The following is a 23,207-nucleotide window of genomic DNA, read 5'->3' on the forward strand; positions in this document are numbered from 1 at the left end:
AGCCATGGCCGCTGAGCCTGCGCGTCCGGAGCCTGTGCTCCGCAATGGGAGAGGCCACAACAGTGAGAGGCCCGTGTACCACCAAAAAAAAAAAAAAAAAAAAAAGGCACATACAACAAAAATATTGTACAACCACTTCAGAAAACTCATTGGCAGTATCTACCAAAGCTGATTCTATCCACACCCTAAGATCCAACAATTCCATTCCTAGGTATATTTCCAACGTACGTGCAAAATATATGTGCTCCAATATACCAGATTCAAGAATTTCATAAAAACTTTATTCATAATATCTAAAACTCAAAAACAACACAAATATCCATCTAAAGTAGAATGGATAAATTATTCAATACCCATTGAGATGGTCAATTTTATGTGTCAACTTGACTGGGCCAAGGGCTACCCAGATTAAACATTATTTTTAGGTGTGTCTGTGAGGGTGTTTCTGGATGAGATTAGCATTTGAACTGGTGGACTCAGTAAAGTAGACTGCCCTCCCCAATGTGGGTGGGCATTATCCAGTCCATGGAGGGCCTTAATAGAACAAGAAGGCACAGGAAGGAGGAATTCACCCCTTCTGCTTCCTGCCTGGCTGCTTAAGCTGGGATATTGGTCTTCCGCCCTTGGACTGAGATTTTCACCATCAGCTCCCCTGGATCTGGAACTTGGACTGGAATTATACCACCGGCTTTCCAGGGTCTCTAGCTTGCAGACAGCAGATTGTGAGACTTTTCAGCCCTCATAATCACGTGAGCCAATTCTTCATAATAATTCTCTTCCTATTTATATCCTATTCCTTCTGTTTCTTTGGAGAACCCCAACTAATACACACATATATACGTGAGTACTATACGGACATTAGAAATAACAAACTATTGTTGCACGCAGCAATATTGATAATCTCACAAACACAACGTTGAGCAAAAAAGCCAGCCACAAATGAATATATATGCATAATTCCATTTATATAAGTTTCTAAAACAGACAAAACTAATATATGCTGATGGAGCTCCAAATAGAAATTATCTTTGATAGGGGTGGGGTGATAGCATTATGGGGTGGGGGTATGAGGGGCGCTTCCGGGATGCTGATATTGCTCTATGTCTTAATCTAGTGGAGGTTACACCTGTATGTTCACTTTGTAAAAATGTATGAAGCTATACTTACGGTTTATGAATATATGTTAAACTTTAATTTTAAAATCCTACCCTTAAAAAAGGCATACAAAGTAAGTTAAGGTCTAACTGAAGTCACCCCTTGAAACCTCGTTTTGATAATTATAAATTTTTTTTCTTTAAATCTGTTAATAAAAGTGATTCTAACAGTTCACCTACAAGTGCTATAGTCTAAATGTATTTCAAAATGCTAGCAACATCACAGCAAATCTTGTGTGCTCATAGTACGAAATGGTCACATAAACTAATTATGCAAATAACTATCTTTTTTTAAAAATAAATTTATTTTATTTTTGGCTGTGTTGGGTCTTCGTTGCTGAGCACAGGCTTTCTCTAGTTGCGGTGAGCGGAGACTACTCTTCATTGTGGTACACAGGCTTCTCATTGCAGTGGTTTCTCTCGTTGTGGAGCATGGGCTCTAGGTGCATGGGCTTCAGTAGTTGTGGCACACGGGCTCAGTAGTTGTGGCTCACAGGCTCCAGAGCACAGGCTCAGTAGTTGTGGCATATGTCAATATTACATTTCTCAGTACCTTGTAATTGGGTTTGGCCCTGTCTTATTTCTGGACACATGTCAATATTACATTTCTCAGTACCCTGTAATTGGGTTTGGCCCTGCGATTAAGTTTTTGTTGATGGAATTAGAGGCGAAGTGGCATGTATTACTTCCTTGTTTAGGCCTTAAGACATAACCTCTTTCCTTCCTGCTGCCTGAAACCGGCAATACACTCTAATCACGCAATGTCAAGGCCCTGGAGCATATTGGAATTATATATAAGGAACTCAAGGTCCTGACTGACTATATGGAGTAAAGCTGCCCTCTGATCTGGCCGTCTCACCTCAGATCTATTATGTAAGAGAGAAATAAATCCTTTGTTCTTTAAGCCACCATATCAATGTAGATAATAATACTTCCTGTTACTTGCAACATCTTCCTTCTTGGAACAATAAATCCATGTCAAATCTATTTGGGAAAGTTTTGGATTTCACAGACCAATGAAATTTCAACATGTTTGAGACCCAGCAAAGCATGCCAATTTTTCATTTGTCCAAGTAAGAACATCTAGAGAAAGAAAACAACTATCACATTCTATAACCATCTGAGAAAAGGTGATATGCTTAATTAAAATGAACAAAACAACTTATTTGGCTGTGCCACATGGCTTATGGGATTTTAGTTCCCCGACCAGGGATTGAACCTGGGGCCCCAGCAGTGAAAGTGCTGAGTCCTAACCATTGGACCAACAGGGAATTCCCCCCAAAACAACTCTTCTTAAGAAAAGAGCAGTGAAAACTTTGTCATAGTTCAGCACCAGCCACCAGTCCTTGAATGGACATTTGTAATGCTGCTTCAAAACTTCTTTCAAGAATCTTCTAAAATCTGACCATTTATAATGTATACTATATCTAAGTACTTATTAATATTTTACTGTTAAATAATTCTTCAGTCACTTCATATGAAAGTCTATCTCTCTAGGAAGATAGTATATCCTAGAACAAGATTAGTAATGTCTCCTTTGTACACCTCAAAATGTTAACTATGGTATAATCTGTAATATATCCTCAAAGATGTCTCTGACTGAATGGGTGGGAAAGAGGGAGAATACACCAATGTCACAGCAATGCCACACATTACCTCTACTAGTAAGTAGAAATCTAAAAAATAAATCTGTATATCATAGCTAAATAAAAATATATTCTGAAGGAAGCTGAACAAACAAAAGTCAAACAAACCAACGCTTAAAAAATCTATCTTAATAGAGTGCTCAGTATAAATCGGATTTTTAAAGGTATTGTAGAATTCCCCTCCTCACTGCAAAGTGTAAATTCATACAACCTCTGAACTGTTCAAAGAGGAGTATGCTGCTGCTCCCCTGCAATGAAGGCAATGGCTTAAAAGTGGCAGGGATTGTCCTCTCAGTTTTACATTTAATAAAATTGGTGAAGATGCTTAAGAGTACCACATGCCCGACTGCTGTTGATAATTACTAATTTACCTCAGGTAAATGAGTGAAAAATTTAAATGATTGTAACTTAGCGTTCTTTTCATATAGTAGTAAAATCTAAGTCCTCTTAGCTGTTTCCTTTAAAACTCACTCACCCCATATCTCCACAATGATTGCCGCCAACTCCCCTGAATAGCAGGGGGAATTAATTCTAAAAATCTAGGGATTCTCAGCCTGTTAAAACAATTAAATAACAATATATGTCCCAAAATAGTGGTCTCCCCTGGAGAACTGGATTTGCAGTCAAAGCCTTGCTCTGGTATTTAGGAACAGTGTGTCTGGGAGGGAGGCACTTATCTTCCCTGAGCCTCAATTTCTTTACCTGTGAAACAAGGATAATAATCTGTATCATGGGGCTGCTGTGAGAATATTTAAAAACGACAACAAAGAGCGTCAATGCCCTTTATAATTTCCTCCTTTTGTCAAATAGCACTTTGTTCATCTGTTTTTTAGAACTTGTGTCATAGCGTTAACTGGAAGCTGACCTGGAAGCTCCTTGAAGGTAGGGTCTCCTTCCCAGTAACCTGGCAGAGGATCAATAAATGTTTATTAAGTGAAGCACTTCATTTCACGAACGACATGGCGGTTACAAACGCTCTCAATCAACTCACACAGAAAGCATTAAGTTACCTATAAACCAGGCATTTAACAGACACCAAAATCCTAGAACTCCAGGGAGGGTGAGATGACGCGAGCGACGGATCACCCGAAGATGAGGTCCGCCGCGCCGTGACGTACTTCCGGCGCGACGCTTTCCCTCCACGCCGGGACTGGGGGGAGGGAGGCGGTCATTGGCCTTAGCGCCTTTTCTGGCGGCGGTAGATTTGAAGCGATTTAAAGGACTGGACCCCGGGAAGAGGAGAGTGTACTAGTGCAAGTAGGTGGCGCGGGGCCCGTGTTGTTTCGGTGGCGTCCTTTGCAGCAGTGCCGGGGTACGAGAGCGGGAAGGGCCCGAGGAGAGGGGCGGAGCCGACGCGATAGGCCCAGACCGACTTTACCGTCTTCCCCTCGAGGTATCGGGGCTGCCAGGTGCCAGAGGCGGCCCCCAAGGATCGTGACGCTAGCTTTGCAGCTCTTGTGGCCTTCTAACCGTGCCTCACGGGCCTGGGAAACGGCCTTCCCCCTGCCCGCCCCCGCCCTCTCCGCTCGGGCGCACACCTCCCTCCCTGACGCATTTTGCCGCACAAGCTGTAATATGGCGGCAGCGATGGTGGCCTGAACTCTAGGGAGCCGGGGTGATTTTGATGCTTCAAAATCGTAAGACTAAGCACGAATGCGGGGTAGGTGGGAGGACAGGTGGGGAAGTGGGACGCGTTACCTGCCGTCCTGTCAGATTAGGGTTGGAGAGTGGCAGGCGAGGAGCCAGGATCTCAGGGTTTAAGATTAGGCTAGGCTTTCCCCGTACTCCGACCTTTTCCTCTCACAGCCGGTTATCGTGCGTGGTGAAGTGACACAGGCCACTTAGTTCTCCTGAGACTCAAATCCAGGCTCTTCCCTTCTCATCCCAGAGCTGACTCCAAGTTCTCCCACGGTTCCGAGTAGCTGTGAGCAGTGCAGGCCTTTTTGGAGGAGATAGTTACTGTTTTGGAGAAGGGTGATGGCTTCGGAGCTCCATATGCCTTGGGGGAAGTGTGCTAATTTGCTTCGTCTTTAGTCTTTTAAGGTGTTGAATCGAGGTCTGCGGGAATGGAAAACTCAGTCGTTTTGGAAATGTTACAAAAGCACCATTTTGTGCATTGATTTTAATTTCTTCCCACAACAGTACTTTATGCAGGACCAAGTTTTTGCAATGGTGATCAGAAATACAACCAAGGAACAATTAAGTGTTTTGGAAATTAGGGGGTACGTTAATTTTCAGTAGCTTAAAACCAGATAGAAAAGTATGTGAGTGAGTCTTTGGATTACCGTTTGGCAAAGAATGGCCAGTAATTTCCCGGTTTGTATAGACGATGGAGAGGGGGTGCGTAAACATTTTCTGAAATCGAGGTATAAAATCCAGAAAAGGCACAGATATCTAGAATGGCTGTTTCTCTCATTCATATTTTTTATGCATCTGAAAATTTACCCATTTTATCTTCCGCTCCTTTTTTTAGTTTAACCATTTGAGATGGGATTATTTCTATGAGAAATTACATACTTCGGTTTTAAACAGAGCTCATTTTACATTAACGTTTTCTAATTTATGATTCAGGATTGTTGGTGTCCTGAGATCCTAATGGGTCTTGTCTTGTAGTAGGATTCTGTGCTTTTTTCGTTTTGTTTTTTAACTTTGTTTACCTTTTTAAGGTTTTTGTCTTTGCAGACTCTTGTCTTCCCCTGTTGTCGGGGGTGTACAAGTATACAAACTTCCTAGGTCAGAAACTTTGAATTTGTTTCTGGCCCAGCCATCTTTCTGAACCTCAGTTTTATTTCATCTATAAAATGATATTTGATTTCAGACTGTCGTCAGCTGTGGGCTTCAAACATAAATATTCAAGGTTGCTAAAATTCTGTGTAAAAGAACTCCGCAGTTCTCGAATGAGTGAAGTGAAGAGCATACATTACATTTATTGTGACTTGTTAAAGGCCTTTGATTTTTCGTGCTTGTTATTGTGGTCTTGCAGTATCGGTGGCCTCTAAGTAAAGTCTTTGTCCTTTTGATATTTTGCATATTTTAAATTAGATTTCCTATCAGGCAGCATCCATTCTCTATGCAAAGGGAAATTGGTAGCCTTCATAGTAGGATGAACTAGTTCTATTAGTTATCAGGACACCATCTACAATTAATTCTTCAAATGTTGCTCTTTTAAGAAATACATGTTGATGTTTTCCCTTGTTTTTTTTTTTTTTTTTTTTTTTTTTTTTTTTTTTTTTTTTTTTTTTTTTGCGGTGTGCGGGCCTCTCACTGTTGTGGCCTCTCCCGTTGCGGAGCACAGGCTCCGGACGCGCAGGCTCAGCGGCCATGGCTCACGGGCCCAGCCGCTCCGCGGCATGGGGGATCTTCCCGGACCGGGGCACGAACCTGTGTCCCTGCATCGGCAGGCGGACTCTCAACCACTGCGCCACCAGGGAAGCCCTCCCTTGTTTTATTTGTAGGATATTTCAACAGAATTATAATGTATTTATTTTCTGTATCCTGATGTACTAAGGTGTCTTACTTGTTCTATGTAGTTGGAATCCATAGATAATTAATTCAAGTGATTTGAAGAGTTTGTTGCAAATCTCACTGCTACGTAGTGGTATTCTTTTTTTTTCTTCAATATTAGCACCAAGTTTCAGTTTTCATTTGATTAAGTGTCAATAGTTTTGACCTGGTTTAATGCATATATGGTCTCCGTAAGAACTCAGTATATTTTTATTTCCGTAAGGCAAATCTTGCATCTTGAAATTTACTACAGGCAGTATTATAAATACTCAGAGAAAACTGCTGTAACTGGGACTGTGTACTTTTAGTGCCAGACAGGAAATCTTTTGCACTTTGTTTTAGTTTGAGTAGTGGCTTAAAATGATTACCAACTTGTTCTTGAAATTTAAATACATCATACTTATAAGTATAGATATCAATTTTTGGTATTAAAATGGTTATTTTTAAAACATGAATGATTCCTTAACTTACTGATTTTTAACTTGCATGAAGCCTGGTGGTTTATATATTAAGCTACTGTTAATTGTGCATAAAGTTTAGCTTAAGGTTTATTCATAATTAAATCATTGCATTGTGGTCATATGGCGAAAAGTAAAATTATGTAAGCCATTATCTGGAATATTTGTGAATAAGCTAGTTTCTACAGTGAAGCTGTAGTCTTAACCAGAAAACTCTTGCTTTTTTTTCCGCTTGTGACTTTGAGCCAGTCACTTCAGCTCTCTAATCCTCTTGTTGTCGGTGTATAAAATCAGAAGATTGGACCAGATTATCTATTTCCTTCAAACTTCAAAAGTGTGTAATTTTTTATTTAGGAGTTACTGGATTGAATAACATTGCTAGTATGGTGTGATTCTATCTCTGAAGACAGTGGGATAAATTTATCATTATAAGAGTTTAGATAATTGCAGGTAAAATATTAATATTAGGAGAGATTTCCCAGTTAGTATATGCTTTTTAGTTTGATACTAACATAGTTGTACTATGTTTTTATGTCTCTCGGATTGTATGTGCAAAAAGTTACTTAACACCGAACTTGGCAACATTACAGCTTTTCTCTTTAAGTTTTCTGAAGGATTTAAGAATTTAGTAAGTGCCTATACACTGTTAATTATGTTTTTACCAGGGCCGAGGTTTGTGACTGTCAGAGACACTAAGGGAAGGGGAACTGTGCAGAAGATCATAGTTGCCTTTTTCTGACACCTCAGAACGTTAACTTGTTTGTACTTAATTCGCTAGCAATCTGGCATTCGTAAACGTATTTATATGTTTTTTAAGCAATCCTTTTTTTTTTTTTTTTGCTGTACGTGGGCCTCTCGATGTTGTGGCCTCTCCCATTGCGGAGCAGAGGCTCCGGACGCGCAGGCTCAGCGGCCATGGCTCACGGGCCCAGCCGCTCCGCGGCATGTGGGATCTTCCAGGACCGGGTCACGAACCCGTGTCCCCTGCATCGGCCGGCGGACTCCCAACCACTGCGCCACCAGGGAGGCCCTAAGCAATCCATTTTTATTTCTCATTTGATCTCTGTGAATTACATTAAGGTAGGGTAAAGAATGAATGTAAAATGTGAATGTTAGATTGCCATCTTTGAAAGTAATCTTCAAGATCTGCTATAGTTTTAGTTAAACTTAATATGATTGCACTTAGAGGTGGAAGACTTATATGAAAATTGTTACCTTTTTATTAAACTTAAGCAAATGAGAACTTCCCATCTTTGTTTCTTGGTTTTGAACTGAAGATGTTCTCTCTTATAGTGGATTCTGTTTAAAGAAAAAGAAAAGAAAATAGACACTTAATAGAATGCAGCCCTAGAAGGCAGATCTAGAAAACAGGCTCTATTTCAACTGTGGAATAGGCCGAGAAGATTTACTAACTACAGATACGTATTAGCGATACCCCAGGTGAGAAGCAGTACATATGGGAGAAAAGGTACTGAGTAAGAGTCAGCTTCTGCTCATGCCTTAACTCGCATTCTCTTTGGTAATGTAGTCCTGGGCCAGACATTATGCTTGGTGTTGAAGATATAAAGGATCTGAGTTCAAGGAGTTTACAGACAAGTTTATGATAATGAAAATAAAATTGAACAAATGAGAATCATTTGAACTTTAGAGAGTTGGGGGTGAAATTCCCAGAGTGTACTTTGGCTATGTTAAATTTTTAAGGACACTTAGGAATTAGCCAAGGGAATCAGAAATGTCAAAGACCCGCTTGTCATCTTAATAGTTAAAAGTATTTACTGTCTCCTTTTTCAAGACCAAATGCTATGCTGACTCCCTCATACTGTGTGAAACTTCCAGGTAATTCTTTGAAAGTAATAAAGTCACTGCATTATTTATTGCCTAATTACAAATACCATGTTCTTTACTATATATTTTAATAATTAGTTGCCTGTGTCCTTCTCCTGCCCCCCCAATCCTTCATGTTACTTTAGGGTGAATATGGAAATTATTTTATGTATGAAACTACAAGATTAAACTTTTTACTTATGAATTTGCTACATCTCTCTGATATTTTTATGAAATACATTTGTTGCAGAAGTTTATACATCCTGGCATTTAATATTTTGAAATTTTGTTACATTATATATTGTTGACACACAAAAATGACTGATAGTGTTGATAAACATTTAAAACAACATATTGTAATTCTATCTGGTTAGAAGAAAGTGGAAGAATGTATATAAAAGTGTTAAAAGTCAGTATTTCATGCATTTTTGTGTACTCTTTTTTTCAGTGAGCTTATTAACTTTGCTGATTATCTTTAAAAGTATTTTCATTATAAATAAAGTAGATGATATTAAGTATGAAATACTTAGAGAGTCAGGCAGGTGAGGTGAATGCAAGAGGTCAAGTAGATGATAAATGGTAATGGCTAACATGCAATAGTGGAAACTAGGTCGAACTGGAACATATATACCTCATCTAAAGGGGCACACTATGCTAATTGCTGTACAGGAGTGGGGCATGTTGCTACATATGGTGATTTTTTTTTAAAGAAAAATTTATATCTGCATTTTATAAAACAGCTGCAACTCATTTAGATTAAACAACTTTGCAGTGAACAGTTCGCCTGCAGACTACTGCTCTGAAAGCTGTCTTTATGTACTATCCTTAGGAAATTCATGACTTACTTTATTGAAAATTGCATAGACTTGAAAATTGCATAGGCTTGACTTTTTTCCCTGAATTGTATTTTTGATCTCTCAGTATTTTCTCTTTACTCTTTCTTGAAAAAAAAAAGGAAAGAAAAATTGACCAGATATTTGTCTTGTGTTTGAATTTAGATATTGTAATACCAGGAAATAATAAAGAGGAAATACTGTGTCCTGCTTCTGATTAGATAAAATTTGATTTCAGTAATGTTAGAGACATAGCATTGAGCCATCTTTTGTGTCACCATTGTTCTTCATTAGCTACTAATATTAGAACATTTACATACTCAAGATATTTGTACAGTGCTTTTAATAATAATATGGTGTCTTTCATCTTTCTTAAACTTAAGGCATATTTGATTTGTTATTTCAAGCAACCATTTAAATCTATTTCTATGAAAAGTACAGTATCCCCACATGGTATAACATAAATATATATTATAACCACACACAGACATGTATATTATAATCTTAGAAAATTATATGTACATTTTCTATTCTATTATGAATTTTTTATTATTAGCAGCAGTTATGTTTGTTAAAGAAAGTAGAAAGAAGTACAGTGAGGCAAAAACACTCTCCAGTCTTAAAACCAAACACCGTAGTGATTATTTCCTTTCAATCTTCCTTTTTTTTTTTTGGCTGCGTTGGATCTTCCTTGCTGTGCACGGGCTTTTCTCTAGTTGCAGCGAGTGGGGGCTACCCTTTGATGTGCTGCGCAGGCTTCTCATTGTGGTGGCTTCTCTTGTTGCGGAGCACAGGCTCTGGGTGCGCGGGCTTCAGTAGTTGTGGCTCATGGCCTCTAGAGCTTAGGCTCAGGAGTTGTGGTTCACGGGCTTAGTTGTTCCACAGCATGTGGGATCTTCCCGGACCAGAGCTCGAACCCATGTCCCCTGAATTGGCAGGCGGATTCTGAACTACTGTGCCGCCAGGGAAGTCCTCCTTTCAATTTTTTTTTTTCTTTTTGTAAATCTTTGAATTTCAGGGTTAGGAGTAGTTTATAATTATTATTATAATAATATTGCATATACTGTTTTATATCTTGATTATTTTTAACAAATTATGAGCATTTTCCAAATTATTAATCTTTGTAAGCATTGCTTCCATAACTATGATATTTTGTTCAACTAGAGACCATAATGTAACCATTTGTCATAATATTGAATAGATTACTTGTGATAGTATATTACTGAAAGGAGCACTAAGATGGCCAACTTTATACATGAAGGCTTTCTAAATTTAAGATAGTTCCTTACAGTAGATTCCTAGCAATTGGATTTTTTAAGGTATAAACCAGTTTAAGGTATAAAAACTTAAGAGGTTTACATATGTTTCCAGAGGAGTTGCTTACTGTATTGGGAATTATTCTTTTAAAATATCTTTGCTATTTTAATAGGCAGAAAATTATCTCATTAGTATTTCTTTAAAAATACTTTTCCTGCTTATAAAATTAGTACCTGTTTGTTGAAGAAAATTTGGAAAACAGAAATACATAAATATTACCCTTAAATTCATGGCTCAGGTATTATCAATGTTAATATTTTGGTGTAAATCCTTTTTTTTTAAGATGTAATTGACATATAACTTTATATTTGTTTCAGATGTACAGCATGCTCACTTATTAAATGTATACATTGCAAAATGATCACAGTAAGTCTAGTTAACATTCATCACCTCACATACTTACAAAATTTTTTTTCTTGTGATGAGAAGATTGTCTATTTAGCAACTTTCAAATATGCAGCACGATATTACTAGCCATGCTGTACATTACATTGTCAGTACTTTATATGTTCAGGTTTTGGATTTTTTTTAAGATTCCATGTGTAAGTGAGATTGTACAGTATTTGTCTTTCTCTGTCTGACTTATTTCACTTAACATAATGCCCCCAAGGCCCATCCATGTTGTCACAAGTGGGAGGATATTTTTCTTTTTTGTGACTGAATAATACTCCCTCTGTGTATGTGTGTGTGTGTCACACATTTGGAGTTTGTTTTCAAGAACATAGTAAATAGGAAATCAACTATAACTGTAAACAATTCAATATGTTTTGGGCAGTGCTATCTATACTATACTCATTTTGTAAGAATAAAAGTCTCTACCTGAGATATGTGGCTAAACAAATAACTTTAGAAGGTTTTTTTTGGAGGAAAATAAATAAATCACTAAACTTCCTCTTCTCTTCTTCTACCCTCAAAAGTAGAGAATTTAAGAAGGCCTGTAAAAGTTATTTAGAAGATAAAAGATAATCAGGTACTAAGTAGTAATTTAATATTTCTCTTTAAGATAGGATAGTTTCCTCAGATTTATGGATTCAGTGTATTCTCAACTTCAAATGTGCATGAGTTGAAATTCTATACAAAAAAACTTAATGCAGCAAACTTGGCAAGATTTTAAAATTACTAAGTTTTGTTTTGTTTTATTGTTTTCAGGAAGTCTATGTCTGTAGTCTCCTGGAGGATTGAAAGGCATCTTTTTTGCTTTATTTCATGAGAAACAAATTTTTATTATATATATTGTATCTTTTAGAAATAAAAAATGGAGGAAGTTGTGAGAAAATGGTATTTCCCCCCCATTCCATGCAATAAAGAATAAATACATAGAATTTGTATTTTTCAAATTGTTGGTAATTTGGGCAAAGTCTTCCATGCTTTTATTGTTGAGTATTCTGACTTGTGGTTTGTGGTATGTGTAAAATTGATAGGAATGGTGGTAGTTATATGAACCTATATGTGTGATAAAATTGTGTAGAACTAAATAAATACACACACATATGAGTACAGGTAGAACTGGGGAAATGTGAAGTGTATAAGCATTGTTATGCTTTTATGCTACAGTTGTGCTATTATATAGTTTTGTAAAATGTTACCATTGGGGAAACATGTATCTATGTATTATTTCCTATAACTGAATCTAAAATTGTCTCAATAAAAATTTCACTGGATTTAAAATATCATTCACTGCTTACTGAGCTACCAGCCTAGATACTATAATTTTCAGAAACGCATAAACATTTCAGTTAGTCTCTGTTCTAAACAGATGAAACAGTTATTTTTATAGTGCGCCATTTTGGATGCTATTTTGTTTCTTCTGCTTTTCACCTTACCCTGTCATTCTCCACCAAGTATTACAATTCAAACATTCTAAGTCCTTAAAATAAACGCCTATCAAAAGAATGTCTTGGGGCTTCCCTGGTGGCGCAGTGATTGAGAGTCCGCCTGCCGATGCAGGGGACACGGGTTCGTGCCCTGGTCCGGGAAGATCCCACATGCCGCGGAGCAACTGGGCCTGTGAGCCATGGCCACTGAGCCTGCGCGTCCGGAGCCTGTGCTCCGCAACGGGAGAAGCCACAACAGTGAGAGGCCCATGTACTGCAAAAAAAAAAAAAAAAGAATGTCTTAACTAATAGCCATCTGTTATGTAGATAAAACTTACATAGAGTATCTCACTTACTGATATTTTTTGTGTCTACACTAGTGTATCAGTAAAGGCTATTGTTTCTGATCAAAAAATAGCTTTATATGTAAAATGTAATATATTTTTACTCAGAATGTAAATCTACCATATGTTACTATTACTAAAGTATCCCACTTTCTTTCTTCCTTGGGGAATTATTTTTGGCATTTTTGGGGAATTTGAATGTTTTTCTTTTAAAAAGTCCACCAGTTTAATCAAAATTTATTTTGTTTTCTAGGCGCAAAAAGATTGGATCAGCTTGTCCTTGATTTTTCTCTATTTAAAGGTAATCTGCCTGCTTAGTTCACTAATCATACAGACTTAATACAATTTTCTGTTTGAGGTGGCAATCTATATTTGGTTGTTAAAATAGAAATTGTGTTATATAATGGCTAGACCTATAATGTCTTTTCTGATTGCCTCACAAGATGCAATCTAATCTCTCAAAGAAAAGAATAATTCATGTGATTTATGTCATGGAAATAAATAATAAAATAAATTCAGACTACATTTTTCATTTATGCTCCACAGTTTTGTTTTGTTTTCAGAAATGTATGAAAAATCTTTGCTGTTTTCGTCTGTTTGCCTGAAACTGTATTTTACTCATAGATTGAAGTACTGAAGCCATGGGAATAAAGGTTCAGCGTCCTCGATGTTTTTTTGACATCGCCATTAATAATCAACCTGGTAAGGAAATTAATGTCCCTATTTAACATTTATATATAAGTACTTAATATTTTAAGTTAGTAAAGAAATTTAAACCAACTACCTTCTTTTTTAGCTGGAAGAGTTGTCTTTGAATTATTTTCTGATGTGTGCCCCAAAACATGCGAGAACTTTCGTTGTCTTTGTACAGGTTTGTTGACATTTTCACTTGCCCTAATAGTAGTTCCATTTGATTTCAGTTTGCTTTGATTTTTAATTTAACATGTTTTAGATTTTTTCAGGCATATTATTTCCTTCTCAGCATGCTGACTATGCAACGTTTACTAGACATGAAAGTAATTCTTATACATATTAATTGTAATGGGATTGTATCTGAGATTGATTTCTACACTCAGTAGAAAAGCATGGGTGCTTTTTAAATGAATTTTTAAAAAATTCCTGAGGAAAGTTAAAATTCTGTAATTTAAAGAAGTCTGTATAGGTCAAGAGAGGTGTATTTTACTGGGCAAAAGCTTTCATCATTAATTTTTTTTTAACTTTTAAATGTTTTATTTATTTTATTTAAATTTTTCTTCTAGTTTTATTGATGTAATTGACATATACTGCTGTATAAGTTTAAGGTGTACAGCATAATGATTTGATTTATTTGCATCATAAAGTGATTATCACAGAAAGTTTAGTGAACATCCGTAATCTCATATAGATACAAAATTAAAGAAGTAGTCAAAAATTTTTTTCTTGTGATTTCATCATGAATTTTGCTTTAATACTACTTCCTTAATTTCTTTTCTACTTAACAGCCTACTAATTTTTCTTCCTTGTAGGTGAAAAGGGGACAGGGAAATCAACTCAGAAGCCATTACATTATAAAAGTTGTCTCTTTCACAGAGTTGTCAAAGATTTTATGGTTCAAGGTGGTGACTTCAGTGAAGGTAAGACTTTGATTCCCACAAAGAAAATCATATATTTATATTCTTTGTTAAATACATGAATCTCAAAGTTAGACAAGTCTCTAGAAGTACTAGGCCAGTTTTCTTCTCAGCCCACTTAATCTTTGGTCAAACAATTAGAAGTACTGGGAATTCCCTGGTGGTCCAGTGGTTGGGACACGGAGCTTTCACTGCCGAGGGCCTGGGTTCAATCTCTGGTTGGGGAACTGAGATCCTGCAAGCTGCCTGGCGTGGCCAAAAAAAAAAAATTAGAAGTACTCATAGAAATAGATAAAAAGGAGGAAACACATAGGAAAAAATTTCATGTTTGATATATGAATTTCAGAAATTTGCTTCTGGATTAAAAACAAAACACTATTCATCTCTTAGTAGCCTATCAGTGTTCATGTTTGATTTTGTCACAGCCAGTAATCCTTTACTACAGTATGGTTTTTACCTCTATTATTGTAAAAACATTGAAACTGTGTTTTTAAAGACACTTTGAGAAGCTACTAGTAATTTCTGTTAAAAGACCTACATAATCATTAGGATCTGAACATTCTTTCTTCTACAGATCTTAATAAACTTTGTTACACTCATACTGTTGTATCATAGAGGAGAGAAAGTAATTTGGGGTCTTGTCAGTATTGACTTTAAGTTAAGGTCTTATAATTTGCTGTGAACGTTTGAGTATTCTTGATTCAAAGTCATTCAAGTACCTACTTTGTAAGAAGCATTGTGTTTAGGTAGGACCTTCAAGGAGATTGGTGACTTATCAGTTCTAAGAGTCCCATGTTTTTTCATTCTTAGGAAATGGACGAGGAGGGGAATCCATTTATGGAGGATTTTTTGAAGGTAAAAATGTTTGTTTAAATTGGTTTTAATGTTTTCTAGTATTCATTGATTTTTCTCTCTTGAATCAATAAGATTATTGATATACTAATATCCAACTACCTTCAACTAAACGAAGTTAATTTTCTTGTGAAAAATTTTATGTGATAGAGTTTTTATAAAGGTAGGATTTTTTTGTAATTAGTACATTCGTACATTATATTACTTGAAGGGTTTCAGTGATCTGTAATAAACTTTTAGAATTGTAGTGCTAGAATAGGAACTTCCATAGCTTGATCCTAATCTTTATTAAAAGAGATTCAGCTATATTTCGTAGTGACAATATCAACATTTTTGTGCATCCATTTTTCTATGAAGATTTTTTTTTAATCTTTGATATTCTGAATTTGGCTGTAATGGTTTTCCTAAATTTAAGTTTTCTGTCTGGAATTTTTTATTAATGTGAAGATCATTTGAAAGACTATAAACATGTGATTGTGGAATTAATTTCATATTTCCCATCTTTCACTTTTGGGAGTCAGTGAAATTTTTTTTCACATTCCACCTGCTTTTTTCCAATTCTAATCCAAGATTCGAAGGCAATCTGCTCTTTCTATCATGGCAGATATTAAGTTTAATGAGTGCCTCTCTGTGCTAAGAATAATATTGAAAGGGGGTTGATAAAGTATTTGGATTTTATACCAAGGGATTGAAAATTAGAAATATTTTAATCTGAAAAGATGGAGGAAATTGGTTAATATTGGATTTCTCTTCTTTTAACCTTTTATCTAAATTTTGTCTGACACTAAAGAGCACATGATATGAACACAAGATATGAAGAGGAATGAAAATGAATTTTGGGGGGGAGTTATACCTATAACTGAAAACTTTGCTTCTCTATAGATGAGAGTTTTGCTGTTAAACACAACAAAGAATTTCTCTTGTCAATGGCCAACAGAGGGAAGGATACAAATGGCTCACAGTTCTTCATGTAAGAATTAATGATCTGATGATTTAAAATATCACGTTTTTGGTGTGTCGTTTCTCTGTGTGCCTGCCACTGATCACTAATAAATAGGAGAGGGACGTATGAGGGAGAGAATTTTTGAAGGAGGAAGAACAAAGAATTGTTGAAAGGGGAGTTGAACTGTACTGCTAAAGTTTTCAAAAGATGAAGACTTTTGTCAAGAGGACTCAGGAGCCAGCTTGAAGGGGTGGCATTCCGCCTGGCCAAATTAGGACAAGTTGAGCATTGATTATCTTGAAAATAAATAATGATGGTATCATATTATCAAATAAAATGGAAATCCAGGAGTCCATTCAGATATAAATAATAAATGAATAAATAACAAGGGAGAAAGAAAAACTGTTCCTTAGTAGAATGCAACTAATAAATGTAAAAGGAATTATAGAGTTAGAAATGTCCCTGTTTTGCAGTCATCTCAGTAACATTGATTCAGGAAAGAATTACCTATGGATGGTAAATTTATAGGGTAAGTTTAACAAGGAACAGGATGTTTGCATTGAGTATCTCTTCGTAAATTACTTAATTATAAAGAGTAAAATACCGTTGTTCCTCATTCAAAGATTCTGTATTTGTGAATTTGCCTACTCGCTAAATTTATTTGTAACCCAAAGTCAATAGAGCTAATGTTTTCCAATTCTGACTACAAAAAAATTGTTACCAGGGCTCTTGTCAGCAATTCATACTTTTTATCATGTCCCATGGGTAAAGATTTGCTCTCCTCTTCAATAACTGTAAACTCTTCTGGTCTCAGAAGAACTTAATCTGTCAGCATCATGTGGATTATTGTGTTTTCTGTTCCACATTTGTAACTCCCTTCTTCAACAGTGAGAAATCTCCCTCCGAGTGTGTTCAAAATTTCTACTCATTTGTTGAATCCTATATTTAAAAATTGCCATCCTATACCACTGTGAAGAGTAACCTACTAACTAGAGTTCACTATTTATTTATAGCAATTTTTGTTTTTACAGTGAGGGTATGTAGTTAAATTATCATGTTTAAAAATGACCTGGATTAGTACTTTTTAGTGTAAATTTTGTGTGGTTTTGTGACTCAAAATATGTTAAATTCATTTCCGATTATATTTCATTTGTTCTCCCTCTCAGGTTGATTTATTTCTTGCCTTTTTGTTTTAAGCTTTTAAAACATTAACATGATTCCAAGAGTCAAAGCAAAGAGAATACTTCTGAAGTATCACTCGCACCTAACTCTTCATTCCATTCCCATTCCCCCATTTTTTTTACCTTTTTTTTTCCCACCACCTATCCATATTAGTAACCAACCTCATTAGTTTCTGGTTTATTTTTCTGTATATCTTTTTACAAACATAAGCACAGATATATATTTTTTTCTTATTTTCCCTTTTTTCTTACACAATAGATAGCATACTGTATATGTTTTTTTCTTTTCACTTAATGATATAACCTAGAAATCACTGCATATCAGTTCATAGAGATCTTTCTCATTTTTTTTTCCCCACAGATGTATAGTAGTCTGTTGTGTGTATATACTGCAGTTTATTCAGCCAATTGCCTATATACAGGTGTTTCTGATTTTTTAAATGAAAACAACTTATATCACATTTGTTGTAGGAAAATTAGAACACACAGATTAAAAGAAGAAAAACAATCCTATCCCCAGAGCATCTTTACATGCAATAAAAATACAGGTAGATAGTTGCATATAGTCTGTAATCAACTTTTGGATGTAATATAAATTTCTTTGTACATCACTAAATATGAATTAACATGTTAATCCATTGTTTGAATGTACTGTGGTTTTATTTATTTAATCTTAGTTTTGAACATTTGGTTTGCTTCTTGTTTTCAAACTGCTACAGTGAACATTGTTGTATCTATTGTTTGATGTATTTTTTAATTCTTTTATGTAAGTTGTTAGAAGTTTACTTAGTGAAATGCTTACATATTTTTAAGGCTATCCATATATATTGCTACATTGACTTCCAAAAGGAAGTGTGTAGTTTACTCTAGAGCAACAGTATGTAAGTGCCAGTTTCACCAGATCCTCAGCAACACTGAGTGTTATCATTTATTTTCACTTTTAAAAATAAAATCCCTCCTGTGCTTACCAAAACCCATATGTTAAATTCAAATAACCCTTCATGTATATTCTCAGACTCTTGCAATTGTTGGTTTCTCCTGACCTCTTTCCACTTTTAGATAACTATTCTTTACTACTTCTGTGTTCTGTTTTTTTAAAGGAAACAACTTCAGTTTTTAATCTTTTTTTAAATGTTTTATTTTATTGTTTTATATTAATTATATAATATAAAATTTGCCATTTTAACCATTTGTTAACTGCATACCTCACTGGTATTAATTATATTCACAATGCTCTGCAGCTACCACCACTATTTCCAAAACTATTTCATCATTCCAGAGAGTAGCCATTTTCCCTTTCCCTCAGCCCCTGGTAACCTTTATTCTACTTTCTGTCTCTATGAATTTGCCTATTCTATATATGCAAGTGGAATCATACAATATTTGTCCTTTTGTGTCTAACTTATTTCACTTAGCATGTTTTCAAGGTTCATCCATGTTTTATAGCATGTATCAGAACTTCATTCCTTTTTATGATTGAATATCATTCCATTATATATACATACCACATTTTGTTTATCCATATTCATTTGTTAGTGGGCATTTGGGTTGTTTTCACTTTTTGGCTATTGTGAATAATGCTGCAGTGAACATTGTCATATATATTTGTTTCCCTGTTTTCAGTTCTTTTGGATAGATACTTAGGAATAGAATTTCTGGATCATATGGTAGTTCTATGGTTAGCTCTTTGAAGAACCACCAAACTGTTTTCCACAATGGCTACATCATTTCACATTCCCACCAGCATTATACAAAGAGTTCTAGTTTTTCCATTCTTATCAACACTTTTTCACCAATCTGAGAGTGACCATGAAAGCAATGCAAGTATTGGTTTAGGGGTTACAAATAAACTCGCGAGCAAGCCAGTGGACAAATACGTAATCTGTAAAGTGAGGATTGACTGTATCTTGATGCAAATTATATACACTAAATGTAACACAAATACATATATAGTGTATACCTAGGTTTTTACATTTCTAGGTGGTTTTAGCAAGTTCAGGTGATCATAGCTGTTACAGTGAGAAAACAATAACAGGTTATTAGTTTTTAAAATACGGTGAACTTTTAAAAATACATGTATGTGTTAGAATTTTTTTTAGTGTGTGTTTTAATCAAAAGTTAGCTTAAATTGTGTTCCTTCTTCCAAATTTCTAATGCCTTTTTTGATAAGATTTTTAAAATGACAAATCTTGTACAATGCCCATATTCAGTCTGTTGTACCAGTGTGTCTTCATAGCTACTCAGATAGCAGCTTTCTTAGCTACAAAGCTTTAAGGTTGATGTGGAGAAAAGAAGGACTTTTAAAAATTCCTTTTTGCTAATTTTAGGTTTTGTCCAAATTTTAATGCAGATATCTTTCTTAAATGTGAAATTTACTTTATGTTAGGGATAACAAACTCAAATACCCATAGGTCTTAGGCAAGTAATATAAGGGAGTAAAGGCTGCTGGGACAAGAAACGTAATGATTAATCTCTGTATTAGAGAAGGCAGGGATACTCAGCCTGACCAATTATTGCCACATGCCAGGTGCCATGTCTTTCCATGTTTTCAAAAAGGTCTGGAATCTGGATTTTTTTTTTTTTTTGAATCTGGATTTTTATATAGAAGTATCCAAATTTTTAAGTCTTGGCAGCTAATTTAAAAATTTATAAACACTACATGGACCATTTCTGTTCAGGTCCAACAGAACATGTATGAGGACATCAGAATATGACCTGGGCTTTAACTGTTGAAAATGTTAAGATTGAAAAACACTGTTGTTAAACCCATAAACTGGTGAAATGGTTTGCTAAATTATGATATGCCCAGACAGTAGAATACTGTACAACCGTGGATATTCGATAAGAACCCAGTTACATGCAGGAAACATGGATGGATAGAAGTAACACCAAAATGTGAACTTTAATTTCATGTAAGTTTTCAACAGTGTATAGGTATTTCAGAACAAGTTTTTGAAAATGCATTGTCGAAAGCATCTTGCATTTGATTCTATTTAAGGTTAAGGTAAATAAGATTCTGTTATGTTAAGATAGCATATATATGATTTCTTTGTTTGCTACTTTGTTTCCAATGCAGTTATTTTCTTTTCCTTTTTAGAGATGCTAACTTTGTTTTTCTCTGACTTTGTTTTTATTCTTCTATCTGATGACTTCCTAAAGAACAACAAAACCAACTCCTCATTTAGATGGGTAAAGATTATTTTAATTTATTTTACAACCTACTTTAAATTAATATTAAAATAAGAAGCTTTTATTTAGTCATCTTTACTTGACTCTTTAGGCATCATGTTGTTTTTGGGCAAGTGATTTCTGGTCAAGAAGTTGTGAGAGAGATAGAAAACCAGAAAACAGATGCAGCTAGCAAACCATTTGCTGAGGTGCGGATACTCAGTTGTGGAGAGCTAATTCCCAAATCTAAAGGTAAAAACAAGTATATATTTCTCTTTCTTAAAATCTGTTTGTTTATTTATTTATTTGGCTGTGTTGCATCTTTGTTGCTGCATGGGCTTTCTCTAGTTGCAGCTAGCAGGGGCTACTCTTCGTTGGGTTGCGCGGGCCTCTCATTGCGGTGGCTCCTCTTGTTGCGGAACGGGCTCTAGGCGCACAGGCTTCAGTAGTTGTGGCTCACGGGCTCTAGAGCGCAGGCTTAGTAGTTGTGGTGCATAGGCTTAGTTGCTCTGCGGCATGTGGGATCTTCCCGGACCAGGGCTCGAACCCGTGTCTCCTGCATTGGCAGGCAGATTCTTAAGCACTGTGATACCAGGGAAGTCCCTAAAAGCAAGTATATATTTCTGATAATTCTTACGCACACAAAACAAACACACTGTAATTAGTTGACACGATCTTTACGCTAAAGTGAATATAAATATGAAGTTTTTGTGTTTTTAAATGTATTTTTGTGTTTTTCAAATGTGTTTTATCTTACTTCATACTTTGTTCATTTATCATGTAACTGCTTAACTTTCCTTGAATTATTTGCAGTAATTCATCCATCTGCTTCCACTTTATTTTTTGGGCTTTTTAAAAAGTATAGTTGTCTAGGGCTTGCCTGGTGGCGCAGTGGTTGAGGGTCCGCCTGCCGATGCAGGGGACACGGGTTCATGCCCCGCTCCGGGAAGATCCCGCATGCCGCGGAGCGGCTGGGCCCGTGAGCCATGGCCACTGAGCCTGCGCGTCCGGAGCCTGTGCTCCGCAACGGGACAGGCCACAACAGTGAGAGGCCCGCGTACCGCAAAAAAAAAAAAAAAAAAAGTGTAGCTGTCTAAATAGCATGGTAAATAAATATTCTTCTAGGGAAAGAGATGGTGTGGGGAGGATGACAGTTGAAGAGATTAACATAGACTAATAAACTTCACAGGAATAAATTATTTCCCCTTCATGCACTGCTTAGATTCAGAAGCATCTGGCATGTTTGAGAGCTTTTTCTGTTACATGTTGCTAACTCATTAAAGTCTTTAATATTCCTTTCAGAATTGCCCTAAGTAGAACATTCTGTTCTCAAATTTTAGGTATACTGATGTGCTCTGTAATATGCACGTTTTATTTTGCTTTTCTTTAGTTCCCCAATCAGGGATTGCACCAGGACCCACAGCAGTGAAAGTGCCGAGTCCTAAACACTGGACCTCCAGGGAATTCCCTGGAGAAGGCTTATTTTTAATTTTCTTTCTCTGCATTCCACTTTGATTCTAATGATTTCACTTTCTTCTCTTTTATGTCAAATATATACCTTCTAAACCATCACAGGAATATTGCTGCAGCTCATACTGGGACTGTTTAACTTCTTGTGTTCAAGAGTCTGGCTATCTATCCTTATTTACAAACAGCAGTTATAATGTATGCCTTGTGTTCGTGATGATTCAGAAAGAATGAAGTGTCGTTGAGTATCTTACCTTTTTTTGAAAAAATAGAAACTAAAAAGCAATCTAAATCTTTGCATATTTTAGACCCTGAATCTTCTGCTATTTAATTCTTCAAAGTGTTGTCAGTACAATTGGAATATTTTGGTTTAAGATATTATTTCTTCCCACATCATCTAGAAAGTATTCATCTTTTATTCTGTACTTAACTGTTTTTTGGCTTTTTTCTTGTGTTTTATCGTCTTCAAGGATCTTGTGTTAGGATCTATTCTCTGCTTATAAAAGTTAAGGATGCTGTGTGGTTTACATATTTAGAAGAGATAATTAAAAAGCTTACATCTTAAACCATAAATGTTATCATAGACTCTAATAAATATGGTGTAAAGATTCTTTTGGTACTAAATGGTCAGTGTATGAATATTTGCTGAAAGGATGAGAAGGTGAATGAATGTCACTCTCTGTATATTATTATGTTTTTATAATATATTTTCATTTGAAGCAATAAATGCTAATTTTGCCCATGCCATTGTGGCCAGGAAGTTGTGCTGGAAGTTGATGTAGTGTTCTAGTGTGTGTTCCTCAGACTCATGCTAAGGAAGTATATCTTGCCCTTATCAGTTTCATCAGTTGGGGAAGATTTGGCCCTTTGTTACTGTCTGCACAGGAGTTACCGAAAGGCCAGATTTGTTTTGAGTCGTACCTTCCATGCCTGCTCTGTTCTGGATCACACTATAGAAAGAGGAAAAGATCTTTATGTTTGAGGTCACACAGTTTGGCACCTGTTACTCTACAGTCCTTCAGTTACCATTCAGAACCTTGGTCAGAATGGATTTTGTCAAGCATCAATAAAATCTTTTTTTTTTTAGGCAGA

At 35.9% G+C, this 23,207-nt stretch overlaps 1 protein-coding gene across 4 annotated transcripts in view; it reads left to right on the forward strand.

The window, feature by feature from the left end:
• The first annotated feature begins 3,891 nt into the window (after positions 1-3,891).
• The window catches only part of PPIG (peptidylprolyl isomerase G), a 45,209-nt gene continuing 25,893 nt past the window's right edge, over positions 3,892-23,207 (forward strand). The window contains exons 1-9 of one of the 4 annotated variants that reach the window (XM_079923655.1): positions 3,892-4,057; positions 13,148-13,195; positions 13,519-13,596; positions 13,691-13,765; positions 14,400-14,507; positions 15,315-15,359; positions 16,239-16,330; positions 20,640-20,669; positions 20,761-20,900. In XM_079923655.1, the coding sequence (XP_079779781.1) occupies positions 13,721-13,765; positions 14,400-14,507; positions 15,315-15,359; positions 16,239-16,330; positions 20,640-20,669; positions 20,761-20,900 (460 nt within the window). In that variant the 5' untranslated portion in view covers positions 3,892-4,057; positions 13,148-13,195; positions 13,519-13,596; positions 13,691-13,720. Of the gene's footprint in view, positions 4,058-4,129; positions 4,438-13,147; positions 13,196-13,457; positions 13,597-13,690; positions 13,766-14,399; positions 14,508-15,314; positions 15,360-16,238; positions 16,331-20,639; positions 20,670-20,760; positions 20,901-23,207 lie in introns of those variants that run through there. The other 3 variants (XM_079923654.1, XM_079923652.1, XM_079923653.1) reach the window with 3 other exon arrangements.

Source organism: Stenella coeruleoalba (assembly GCF_951394435.1).
Source record: "Stenella coeruleoalba genome assembly, chromosome: 6".
Classification (NCBI taxonomy): Eukaryota; Metazoa; Chordata; class Mammalia; order Artiodactyla; family Delphinidae; genus Stenella; species Stenella coeruleoalba.